General features: G+C 40.7%; 1 protein-coding gene across 1 annotated transcript; it reads right to left on the bottom strand.

Annotated features, from left to right (window-relative positions):
• Window positions 1–8,196: 8,196 nt before the first annotated feature.
• On the bottom strand, window positions 8,197–12,264 carry LOC149138688 (uncharacterized). Its single transcript, XM_089450462.1, has 3 exons — window positions 10,769–12,264; window positions 10,303–10,450; window positions 8,197–10,155 (listed from the first exon to the last, which is right to left on the bottom strand). Exons 1-3 carry the CDS (start codon window positions 12,262–12,264, stop codon window positions 8,197–8,199), a joined length of 3,603 nt encoding a protein of 1,200 aa, XP_089306588.1.
• Window positions 12,265–12,704: the final 440 nt, after the last annotated feature.

The raw sequence follows: 12,704 nt of genomic DNA, 5'->3' as shown, positions 1-12,704 counted from the left end.
ATTGCTAACCCGATTCCTGATACAATGGAGTTAGAGTACCACGAAGAGGTATGGCAGCAAACCCTGGACTATGAACATATACCCTTTAGATGCCGAAGATGTCATGAATATGGACACCTGGTTAAAGAGTGCCCACTAACAGTGGAAGAAGAGGAGAGAAAAAGTAAGCAGCAGAAGAAAAAAACAAACAGACCAGGAGGGGTTCCAGGAGGTGAAGAGTAGAAGAAGACCAACAAAAGAAAACTCTAATGAAGGTAAAAAGGAACAGCAAACACACCCAGGCAAATCAAACAGCTTTGAAATCCTCCAAGAAGAGGGGACGATGAGGATCAAACTATGGAATACCAGGAAGACAAAGAGAAAGAAAGCAGCTCAAGTAGTGAAAGGACCCACACCAAGAGAAAAGCACAAAGTGATATCTCAGAAAAAGAAAAAGAACAGGAAGAACAGACAGAAAATATGGTGACAGAAATGGAGATAAATAGGGGGGAAGACCTAAGCATAGAAGAAGAAGTCCTGAGAAAATTATTAAATGAATGGAGAAACCTAGATGAGCGATTTATCCTTGAAGATCAAAAAAGACTCTATGCGGAAAAATTTCAGCAATATCAAGCCAAACAAGGAAAGGGAAAAGAAAAGATGGAAGAGCATCAAGAGAGTCAAAAGGAAAGTCGACTAGACCAGCAAGGAAAATTAAAAGGAAGAAAAAAAACAAGGCAGGAAAAACATTAAGGATTCAATCTAGCTCATGGGGGAAATGCTAGTAAACATAGGGCGAGTGGTTCCACTCTCGGCGATGTTCCAAAACCTCAAACAAACCCCCCAATGATTATTACATCCTGGAATAGAAGAGGTCTGAATAGTAAAGGGAAGCAGAGACACCTTGCAGAACGGTTGAGAAAAGACAAACCCCAGATAATGCTGATCTTGAAAACTAAAATTTCCAGTTAGAAGATGGAGGAAATCCTAAATAAAATTAAACTTAAATATGAAGTAACCCCAGATGCTAAAGGAAGTGCGGGAGGGATTGCAGTCCTCTGGAACCCAGCAGAAGTCATAACAGACCGGTGGATAAGAATGCCCAGAATCCTTATAGGAAAATTTAGACACATAGGGAAAAGTGAATGGTTTCTAGTTTCAGAAGTCTATGGGCCCCACAACCCAGTCGATTGAGGTAGCTTCCTCACTCATATGCAAAAGCTTGGGAATATGCATAAGGAACAGATGTGGATCATTGCAGGAGATTTCAATATGACAACTTCCAAAGAAGAGAAGAAAGGCAGAATTCAGCGAGAGGACCCAGAGATGGAGAGATTCAGAGACTTGCAAATGGAATCAAGGATGGTGGACATTCCAACTATAAATGGAAAATTTGCTTGGAATAATAGAATAGGAGGGAACCGACAAATAGCATCAAGGATGGATAGATTCCTAGCTTCTGAACAAATCATAGGAAAGGATATCTTCTATGAAGCTTCCATTCTTCTGTCTATAGGGTCGGACCACTGGCGTATTAAACTGGAGATTGCAATGAATCCTCAGAACAAAAACATGCCATTCTAGTTCGAGGCCTTCTGGCTAAGAGATCCAACTTTCATAGACAAAATGAAAACTTGGTGGCAGGAGAGTAAAAACGGCATGGAAGGTAGAAACAAAATGCATACGTTCCAAATTAGACTAAAGGACCTAAAAGGAAAAATAAAGAAATGGAACAGAGAGGAATTTGGTAACATTCAAAAAGAGAAAGAAATACTACAAGCAAGAATGAAGAGAATCCAACAACAAATCATAGAGGGAGGAAGAAGTGCGGAGCTGGCAGAGGAGGAAGGGAGGGTGATTACCCAAATCGAGGAAAGAAGAAAGCAAAGAGAAATTCTATGGAAACAAAAATCAAGGGTTCAATGGCTGAAAGGAGGAGAGAAAAATGCAAAATTCTTCCACAAATCAATGTTAAGTCATAGACAGCATAATAGAATCTTGTCACTCAAAGACAGTCAAGGGAACAAGATACTTCAACAAAAATAAATGGAGAAGTTACTAGTAGACCACTTCAAAGGGATCCTAATTGAACCTAATATACAAAGGGAGGAGGAAATAACTAATGTCTGCCAATATATCCCTAAAAAAGTGACCAGAGATCAAAATCTGGCCCTACTTAGGGTGATCACGAAAGAAGAAGTGGAGGAAGTAGTAAAAAAATGGCGAAGAACAAGGCCCTGGGGCCAAACGGATTCACTATATAATTCCACCAAACCTCCTGGAGCTTCATGAGCGAGGACCTCGTGGAACTAGTGGAAGAATCAAGATGCACGAAGCGAATGCACCCGGCCCTAAACACCACCTTCCTTGCTCTGATTCCGAAAACGGAGAACTCAGAAGAACCCCAGGGCTTCAGACCAATAGCTCTATGTAATGTAATATACAAAATATTGGCTACAATAATGGTAAATAGATTAAAACCAATCCTACCTGACCTCATAGCTCAGGAGCAAACTGGATTTGTTAAAGGAAGACAAATAACGGATGGTATAGTAATTTCTCAAGAGGTAATACACTCACTGAAAAATTCCAAAAACAAAGGTATGCTGATAAAATTGGATCTAGCGAAGGCTTATGATCATCTCAGTTGGGAATACTTGGGGGGTATCCTAAAGGCTTATGGCTTTGACGAGAGATGGGTGAAGTGGATAATGTCAATGGTTAATACCCCGGTGATGTCGGTCCTGCTAAATGGATCCCCAACGGAAGCTTTTAACCCTATGAGAGGTCTCAGATAGGGAGATCCCCTCTCCCCATTCCTATTCATTCTAGTAGCAGAAGGTTTGGCTGGTGAAAGCGCGTCTGGCCAATGAATAGATAAAGGGATTGTGCATATGGGGTAATGAAATTCCTATAACACATCAGCAATTCGTAGATGATGTCATGCTCTACGAACAAGCTACTCTCAAGGAAGCCCAACAGATTCTAAAAATTCTCTCAGAGTTTATGAAAGCCTCAGGGACAGAGATTAATAATGAGAAATCAGAAATCTTCTTCTTTAACACCCAAGTAGCATCCCAAAGATTCCTAGCAAGAACAATGGGATTTTGAATAGGAAGTTTTCCAGCTAAGTATCTCGACATCATGCTTAATGAACATTAGTACAGAGTAGCAAATTGGGGACCTCTTATAGGTAGGATATGAAAGAAGATAGATAATTGGACATTCTCTTAGAAAATTGTATATTACGAAGCAATGGAACACATATAATATTGCAGAAATATAAACACAAAAAAAGCATAAAACAAGAGAGACACAGAAATACGTGGTTCACCCAGTCTGGGCTACGTCCACCCTGAACAGCCAGTCCTTCCTTTCCAATATCTAGCAAAATGAAGAGACACAACCTACAGCAGATCTGCTGTAATATCCTCTGTTTTCTCTCACAATCTCACCTCTATGTTTCTCGCTTGGAGAATACACATCTATTACATAGCCTCAAGTATAATGCCCTCATATTAAGAGAGGGGTTGCCTTCTAGGGCAAAAAAGCCTAAACTAAACATAAGTTCTACCGTCAGCTCATCCGCCTAATGAACGGCCCAGATTGACTAGAAATTACTATACTTTTACCAGGCAACTTTGCATTTGTTTTTAGCTTCAAGGGCGCTGCCCCTGAAACCCCCACCGGGGGACCACTGACCCCCGGACCCCCACGGGGGGGACAAGTCCCCCCCGCACCCTCCCACATGGAGGGGTGTACAAACTTCCTAGACTATACATCCGATTGAAACAAAGACCTCTAAACAATCTTGCTCCATACTCAACACATTCTGGGCTCTGAATACCCCTAGCCAGATAATCTTATTAAAAGTAGTCTTGCAATCCATCCCAATATATCAGATGTCTAGCCAAGCCATCCCTAAATCTATCTGTCAAAAATTAGTAGCTATGTTTAAGAAATTTTTATGGCAAGGAACAAGTAAAACTCAAAAATGGGCATTTCTCTCCTGGGAATGGCTCAGCAAACCTATCAAAGATGGAGGATTAGGTCTGCGGGACCCTTACACCCTCAACCAAGTGATGGGAGAAAAACTGTGGTGGCAGTGGATACAGGGAGGGCAGGACCTGTGGAAGAAAATATGGGAGAAGAAATACGAGGCAGCAGAGATGCCAGAAGACAAGATGAGAAGTCAAACAGAGAAAAAAGGATCAGCAATATGGAACTTAGCTAGAACCAATAAAGATCTAATAAGAGATTACAGCTTCTGGGAAGTAAGAGAGGGTGACACCACCAAGTTCTGGGAGGAATATTGGCAACAGAGAGAAAATCGTATCCACAAAGAAGCCCTCCAAGAAATCCATGAATTTACCTCCCGAACAGAAGGTGAATTGGTCATAAATTTCTGGAAGCCAAGTATAGGGGAATACTGGAAAAATTGGAAGCAAAAGGATGATTGGGTAGCAGCCCCAGAGATAGCAAGCTAGGAAACTTACAACAAAGAAATGGCATCTAGGAAAGTCGCAGTTAAAATAGGGAAGGACATACTATGATGGGGAACTCGAATCAAAGGAACGTTCTCTATAGCAGAAGGTTATCATTTAAAGGCAGGGCACAATCGACCGATAGAATAAAAAAAATGGAAAAACATTTGGAAAATTAAGACTTGGCCTAAAGTAGCTTTCTTTCTCTGGATTTTACATCATGGTCGTGCACTAACCTGGGATCAAATACGGAAGAAAGGCATGCAGGGACCCTCGCGATGCACATTATGCCAGGAATAGGAGGAGACAATGGAGCACCTAACCAACAGCTGCATCGTCAGCTGCAACCTGTGGAGAAATCACCAGCAAATGTTTGAAAATAGTCATAGAAACTACAATAATATAAAAAATACACTGGAAAATTGGCCAATAAAACCTTACCAGAACCAGATCCTAAACCGTGCGTGGACGCTGTCCATAGGTTTTATGCTTTGGAATATCTGGAAGGAAAGAAACAGAGTGATATTCAACAAAGACAGGAGAACCTCAGTTGAAATATGGAAGCAAACCACACAAAATATCAGAGAAACTATTTTAGCAGAACAGTGGAATGACAAAGACTGGAAAATCAACAAAACAAAGGAGAGAATCTTGCAACACCTACAATTAAAGCAGAGCATGACAGATAGAACAAAAAGAAAACCTCAAACCAGAGAGGTCGAGGAGATTAGCATTTACAGGCATCCACCCCAAGGCTTTGTCAAGCTAAACTTTGATGGGGCAGCAAAAGGTAATCCGGGTGAAGCAGGAATAGGGGGATTATTCAGGAACGATGGAGGAACCACCCTGAGAATTTACGCGATGGATTGTGGAGAAGCAACGAACAATGAAGTTGAGTTACACGCGCTAAAACGTGGACTCGAAATTTCCATCTGGGAAAAGTATCAGAATCTTCATATTGAAGGAGATTCGAAACTGGTAGTCGACATGGTAAAATGACTGCAAAACAATACACCGGTGGAAAAGATCAGCCGAAGCTGGAGAACAGCATGTTTGACTAGTGAAATAGGGAAATTGATAAACAAAGTAGACTATATTCTCCCTACACATGTAAAGAGAAAAGGAAATGGACCGGTAGACTGGCTGGCTAATTGGGGGAGTCAAAACAGTGGAAGGCCGATGGATCTTGGAGGGACAGAGCTCCCTCACTGGGAGGAGAAGGTGCAACTATAGAAACTCCTTGTAGTTGATAACGATGGAAATAGAGACCCAGAAAACCAAGGTAGGAGGCAATGGAATATTCAGAAAAATGCAGAAAGTTGCAGAAGCAGGGAAAGGACACAACTGGTGATGACAGAAAGGACACACGAGTGAAATGAAATGATTAAATGGCAAAAGGGGCAGCTGACGGAGCACGGCAGGGATGGATCACATCCCGAGATGCCAGCAGAGGGGCAATCAAGGAATGAGATGGTTGAGGGTAGGAGTGAGGCCGGGCAGAGGGTCAGAGAAGGGATGGCAAGTGGCAGCAAAAGGGCAGATAGTACATGGCAAGAGCAGCCGGGAGGACGTAGGGAGTGATGTGGAGTAAAGGTGGATAGAACGGTCGAGGCACATCCCGAGATGAGGACTCATGAAAGAGTGTTGGTAAAGGAATAGGACAGGCGGAGGTAAGAAGGGACAGAAGGGAAGGAATAACCCCAAGAGGGCCTGAGGTGGCAATAGCTACCTGCATGCAGTAGAGAACAAAGTAGGCTGGAACACAGAAATGTGGTGGACAACGGGAGCAACAAACAGGCAAAGGAGACAAAAATGGCGGGGTGAGGTGGTATGTAGTCTCAACCTCTTACCCGGTGGTGGTTTATAATATTAATAATCATGTGATTTTATCAATCCTTTGGGTTTAAAATATTAATTCCTATGCTTTATTAATCTCTTGTGTTTTTAATATTGATCCCTTGGGCTTGTTGATCCCTTAAGTTTTTAATATTTATCCCTTAGGTTCACTAATTCCTTGGGCCTATAATATTAAACCTTTGGGTTTATTAGCTCCTTGGATTTATAATATTAATAATCCCTTGGGTTTATTAATCCATTAAGTTTAAAATATTAATTCTTAGGGTTTATTAATCGCTTTAGTTTTTAATATTAGTTTGTTGGGTTTATTGATTCCTTGGGTTTATTAATTATTTGTATTTATAATATTAATCTGTTGGGTTTATAATATTAATAATCCCTTGGGTTTATTGATCCTTTGTGTTTATAATATTAATAATTCCCTGGGTTTGTTGATCCATTGGGTTTATAACATTAATCCTTTGAGTTTTCTAATTCTTTGGGTTAGTAATATTAATCCCTTGGGTTTATAATATTAATAATCCCTTGGGTTTATTAAATCCCAATATTAAGGATTAAATATTAGTCCTACAGTTTAATATTAATCCCTTAGGTTTATAATGTCTATCCCTTCAGTTTATTAACTTGTTGGGTTTATAATATTAACAATCCCTAGGGTTTATTGATCCCTTGGGTTTATAATATTAATAATTATGTGGATTTATCAATCCTTTGAGTTTAAAATATTAATTCCTAAGCTTTATTAATCCATTATGTTTTTAATATTAATCCCTTGTGTTTTTTTATCCCTTAGGTTTATAATATTTTCCCCTTGGGTTTACTAATTCCTTGGGTTTATAATATTAAACGTTTGGGTTTATTTGTTCCTTAAGTTTATAATATTAATAATTCCTTGAGTTTATCATTTAATCCCTTGGGTTTATTAATCCCTTGAGTTTAAAATATTAATTCCTAGGGTTTATTAATCACTTGGGTTTTTAATATTAATTTTTTGGGTTTATTGATTCCTTGTGTTTATTAATCACTTGGGTTTATTAATCATTTGTATTTATAATATTAATGCCTTGGGTTTATAATATTAATAATCCATTAGGTTATTATTGATCCCTTTTCTTTATAATATTAATAATCCCTTAGGTTTGTTGATCCATTGGGTTTATAACATTATTCCCTTGAGTTTTCTAATTATTTGGTTGGTAATATTAATCCCACGGGTTTATAATATCAATAATCCCTTGGGTTTATTAAAATCCAATATTAAGGGTTAAATATTAATCATAGGGTTTAATATTAATCCCTTCGGTTTATAATGTTTATCTCTTCGGTTTATTAATACGTTGGATTTATAATATTAACAATCCCTAGGGTTTGTTGATCCCTTAAGTTTATAATACTTATCCATTGGGTTTATAATATTAAAACCTTTGGTTTATTAGTCCCTCGGGTTTATAATTGAATCCTCTAGGGTTTATTTTTTTTTTTTTTCCGAAGAAAAAGCGAACTTTTTATTAAGAGAATAAAAAGTTACATTGCATATGCTGAGCATTTCCGAAAGTGCTGCTTGCTAGACCAAGCAAACAAAACAAAAAATCTCCTTTCTGTCTTTTTGATCACAGAATTCAGAGCAGTTTTTGCTGTAGTAATCAGCTGTGGCAATACAGCCAAGACCATAATATGACCTCGTCTGAAGAGACAGATCAAAAAACATTAAAACAACATACATTCAAGTCTTTGGGTCTCCTCAACAGAGAGGAAAACAACCCACAAAAATATATAAAAATATGTATCAGAGTTTAGTATAAGAGAAGTCTGTGTGAAATAGTCTAAGCATATAGATAAGAGATAAAAAACAAAGACAAAAACATCAGCTGAAGAATTATGTATAAGGCGGCACATCTGATGATACGATCTGTCCTTGACAGTCTTCCACTATTTTCCACCCTCCCAAAGCTTGCTGCAAACCTTCCTTAGAAAGCTTGTCCGCGTCATCGTTGTTGTCCCTGTAGATATGGCATATGGAGAAAGAGTTAAAAGATGACTTTAATACCTGTAGTTCTTCCAGCATGGGTTTCAAAAATTGGTTTTTGCAAGTACTTTTTCCGTTAACCCAGTTTACAACATTGAGGGAGTCTCCAAAGATCTGAATAGTGAAGGTGTTTCTTTGAATAAGCCAACATAGGAGCAGTCTCAGGGCTGACAATTCTGCAAAATTATTTGTTCCTGACCCCAATCCGACTGAGGCTTTGAGGGAGTGATGTGCATTAATGTGAATGACGATTCCTGCGCCTGCTATGTTGTTTTGGGATGCTCCGTCAAAAAACGCCCAAGGAATACCATCTTTGATTTGCACTGTCTTGTTTGGATTTTGAGGTCTTTTTTCTTCTGGTTCTGGGATGGAAGAGAATATGGAGACCGCTTGGATGGCTGTGACAGAGGGCTGGGTTCCCTTATCTTGGAAAATAGCTCTGTTTCTAGCAAGCCAGACTCCCCAGCAAATGATGGGCGGGAGGTTTCTCAGGTTCCCATCCGGATATTGCTGCCACCAATTTGACCAAGCCTCGTCCAGATTCCCATTTCCCCACTGAAATTTTTTATTCAACAGCTTTTCAACCTCCCTCCAGATTTTTGCAGTTTCCGAGCAGTGTAGGAACAGATGGTTTATTGTTTCCTCTTCATCTTTACAAAGGGAGCACCTCCCAGGGCCATACATGAATCTAGCCTGGAGGATGTCCCAGGTAGGAACTTTCCTTCTGAGGAGACACCAGAGAAAGAGTCTGGCCTTAGCTGGGCATTTGAGCTTCCAAATTTGTTTTGACCACCACTCTGGATTTCCCCACCCTTTCCTGGATTGAATGAACTTGTATCCATCTTTGGGGGAGTAATCGCCAGTTTCTCCATGGGCCCAGATCAGGCTATCCGGAGTGTCTTTTATTCTTACATTGGAGCGAACAAGTTCTTGTGTGAAAGAAGACCATTCATTCCACCACCTCTGATCTAGCTGAAGGTCCTCTCCATCTTTCCATGCCTGACACCAAATGCTCGAATGACCCACCTTTTCCACCTGGTCTAGAGTAAAAATGTTTTTGCCTTCTAAATGCCTAATTAGTCCAGGTGAAAGGGCATAGTTTTCATTGCAGCCGATCCACGGATCTTTCCCAATCTTCAGGTTTCTGCCGTTCCCAATCTTCCATGCCAAACCTTGTTCAATTACCTTGAAAGAATCCACTGTTGCCTTCCATATCACCGATGCATTCTGCTTGTTCTTGTCCGGGTTCCTTATCCAATCCTCCAATGGGACCGGGTCTATATATTTTCTTCTTATCACTCTGGTCCATAAGTTTTCCATCTTTATCAGCCTCCAGCCCGACTTTGCTGCCAGAGAAAGACTGAAATCTGGAAGATTTTTAATCCCCCAACCACCCCAATCTTTGGACCTTGCCACTTTGTCCCAGCCCACCCATGGTAGCACTGGGTTTTCCTTGGAACCATCCCATAGAAATCTGCTGCAAAGTCTTCTGATCTTTTCCATGATACCCTTGGGGACCCACGTTAGAGCAGCCCAGTATACTGGAATGGCCAAAAGCACTGATTTTATAAGAGTCAATCGGCCCGCTCTCGAGAGCCATTTGAAGCTCCAATGGGAGATTCTAGATTCTATTTTTGCAATCAGCCAGTTCCAGTCCTCCTTCTTGTAAGCATTTGGCTTTAGCCAGAAACCCAAGTACTTGAAAGGGAGTTCCAAAGTACTTGGCTGGAAAGGTAAGACAGATTGAAGCCTTCCCCTCTCCTGAACTGCTAGACCTGTCATTATCAGCTGGGATTTCCTATGATTTATCTGCATGCCAGTTGCTTTCAGAAACAGATCTAAAATAGATTTTAGTTCCTTTATTTCAATGAGCTCAGTATTTGTGAAGATCAATATATCATCAACAAAAAGGAGATGAGAGATAAATAAATTTGTGGCTACCTCAATACCTTTTACCTTCCCCTCTCTTCTGGCCTTATGGATCAGCTGGCTGAGACCTTCCGCAACTAGTAGGAAGAGCAGAGGGGACAAGGGGCACCCCTGCCTCAGACCCCTTTGACCTTTGAAGAAAGGAGTGGCTGCTCCATTGATGAGAATTGCATAGCTTACATTCGAAATACAGCCCATTATCCAACTGATGAAAGCAGGTTTAAAGCCAAGGTGAGTTAGAAGCAACCTGAGATATAACCAATTTATCCTGTCATATGCCTTTGATAAATCGATTTTAATAACAGCACCCTTCTTATTCTTCTGCCTCACACTATGCATGACCTCCTGAGCAACTCCTATGGCTTCATGAATTTGTCTTCCCGATAAGAACCCAAATTGTTCCATTGATATATGTCGAGACAAAATTGGTTTGATTCTGTTTGCTATCACTTTTGCTATGATTTTGTAGATACTATTACATAGCGAGATTGGCCTGAAGTCTTCAAAACTTTCCGGGACTTCCTTCTTTGGAATAAGGGCTATAAACGTGGCGTTAAAAGGGCTATAGACTTCACCTTTTTTCCTGGCCTCCTCCACCACTTCTGTAATTTCTGCTCCTATAAGTTCAAAAAAGTGGAGGAAAAGCTCTATGGACCAACCATCTGGTCCAGGGCTTTTCTCTTTTGCCATGGATTTTATTGTAGCTTCCACTTCCTCCTTTGAAACCTCACAGTTTAGGTCCTCCGCTTCATCCTCCTCCAAGAATCTCGGGAAGCATTGAGCTGTCCTTATTACCTCAGCAATAGTAGTTGCTCCTGGATCTGCAAAGAGCTTTTGGAAGTGTCTCTGACCTAAATCTGACAAAGATTGAAAAGTCTGCACTTCCCTTCCTTCTTCATTTTTTAGGGCCCATATAGTATTTGCCGATTTCCTCCCTTTGGCATAATTGTGGAAAAACCTGGTATTTTCATCTCCAGCTTTAAGCCAGATTGCCCTACTCTTTAATCGCCATTCTTCTTCTTTATCCAGAAGGATTTTAGACTTAAGTTTCTCAAGATGAAGAATTTTTTCCTTTGAAGCCTGCGACAGATAGCCATCCTCCTCTATGCTTTCCAACTTTTTAAGTTCCTCACTTATCTTTGTGAATTCCTCGTTCTGGGCTTCCTTTCTAGCCTTTGCCCAGCTTATGGTGGCTTTCTTCAATCTTTTGAGGTTTTCCATAAACCAGAAGCCTTTATCCTCTGGTGCATTGACTTCCGGGTGCTTCCATGTTTGTTTGAAAAGATTTGTAAAAGACTCCTCTTGTAGCCAAGAAGAGTTAAACTTGAAAGGGGCAGGGGGCTTGGGAGGGGGGGAGGAGAATTCTAAGAAAATAGGGAAGTGATCTGATAGCCCTCCTTCTTCAATCCATTGTCTGAACATAGGGATCTTGACTGCCAGCTCCTCATTTATGAGAAAACGGTCTAGCCTTTTTGCCACTCTAGCCTCCCCAGTTCTCCTGTTCCTCCAAGTAGGCTTTAATTTGAGCAAGTTTATGTCTAGTAGATTGTTGACAGTGAACATATTTAAGAAAAAGTCTGACAAGGGGTCTTCCCTGGCCGAAGGACCCCATGCCTCCGCTCTACCTATAGAGAAATTTAAATCCCCTCCTAGCACCAAATTTTTGCCCTTCAAGAAAGATTTTGACATCAGGTCATTCCAGAAAGACACCCTATCCTGACAGGGGCCGTAAACATTGCAAATGGAAAGGGGAAAGGCAAGTTCTGTGGACTGAACTTCCATTCCCATGGCCTGTTTCATCCCCCACAGATTGCTGACCTTTATCCTCCCTTCCTTATAGCCAATTGCCAACCCTCCAGAGTGGCCTTCTGAATCTATTGCTATGAATCTCCAACCAGGCATCAAAGCATTTAAGGCTGTTTCCACTTCAATTCCACTTCCAAGAGTCTCTTGGAGAAAAAGGATATCAGTTTTAGAGTTTAGAAACATCTCCCGCAAAGCCAGTTTTTTGGGTTTACTGGCTAAACCCCTACAGTTCCATGAGGACAAGATCATTTGATAACCTCTTCTGGGGGTTGCGCTGCTCTAAGTGCCCCTGGGATAGACTGCTGTTTTCCATCTGCTACATCAAACTTTGCTTTTATCTGCGCCATGGAGAGGTTGGATTTTCTACCTCTTTTTTTCCTAGATTGGCTTTGGGAGGGAAGAGGGCCAATACCTCCTACTGAGACAGGGGTGATGGGCTTTTGATCGAGGGAACGAAGATTGTATGGGCAAGAAGGGAGAAGAGCCGAGGGCCCAGGATCATTAGAAACACCTTCACTGTTCAGATCAAGGGAGGGTAAGGCGGCCGAGATATCTTCTATGCCAAGACCCTCTTTAATTTCTTCATGATTTAATATACTATCCTTTATTTTTAAAGAAACAAA

This window comes from Pinus tabuliformis, chromosome X, assembly GCF_031772625.1.
Source record: "Pinus tabuliformis cultivar Carrire ecotype Pingquan chromosome X, CPIR1, whole genome shotgun sequence".
Classification (NCBI taxonomy): Eukaryota; Viridiplantae; Streptophyta; class Pinopsida; order Pinales; family Pinaceae; genus Pinus; species Pinus tabuliformis.
This window is presented reverse-complemented; position numbering and strand designations above follow the sequence as displayed.

What these genes read in the sequence shown, in the direction of transcription:
- LOC149138688 (XM_089450462.1), bottom strand. Translation starts at nt 12,264, where the DNA reads ATGTTTCTAAACTCTAAAACTGATATCCTTTTTCTCCAAGAGACTCTT. An exon ending in GAAAGTTTTGAAGACTTCAG is followed by an intron (nt 10,451 to 10,768) that starts GCCAATCTCGCT and finishes TTCGAATGTAAG; the next exon opens with CTATGCAATTCTCATCAATG. An exon ending in AGGCCAGAAGAGAGGGGAAG is followed by an intron (nt 10,156 to 10,302) that starts GTAAAAGGTATT and finishes ACTGGCATGCAG; the next exon opens with ATAAATCATAGGAAATCCCA.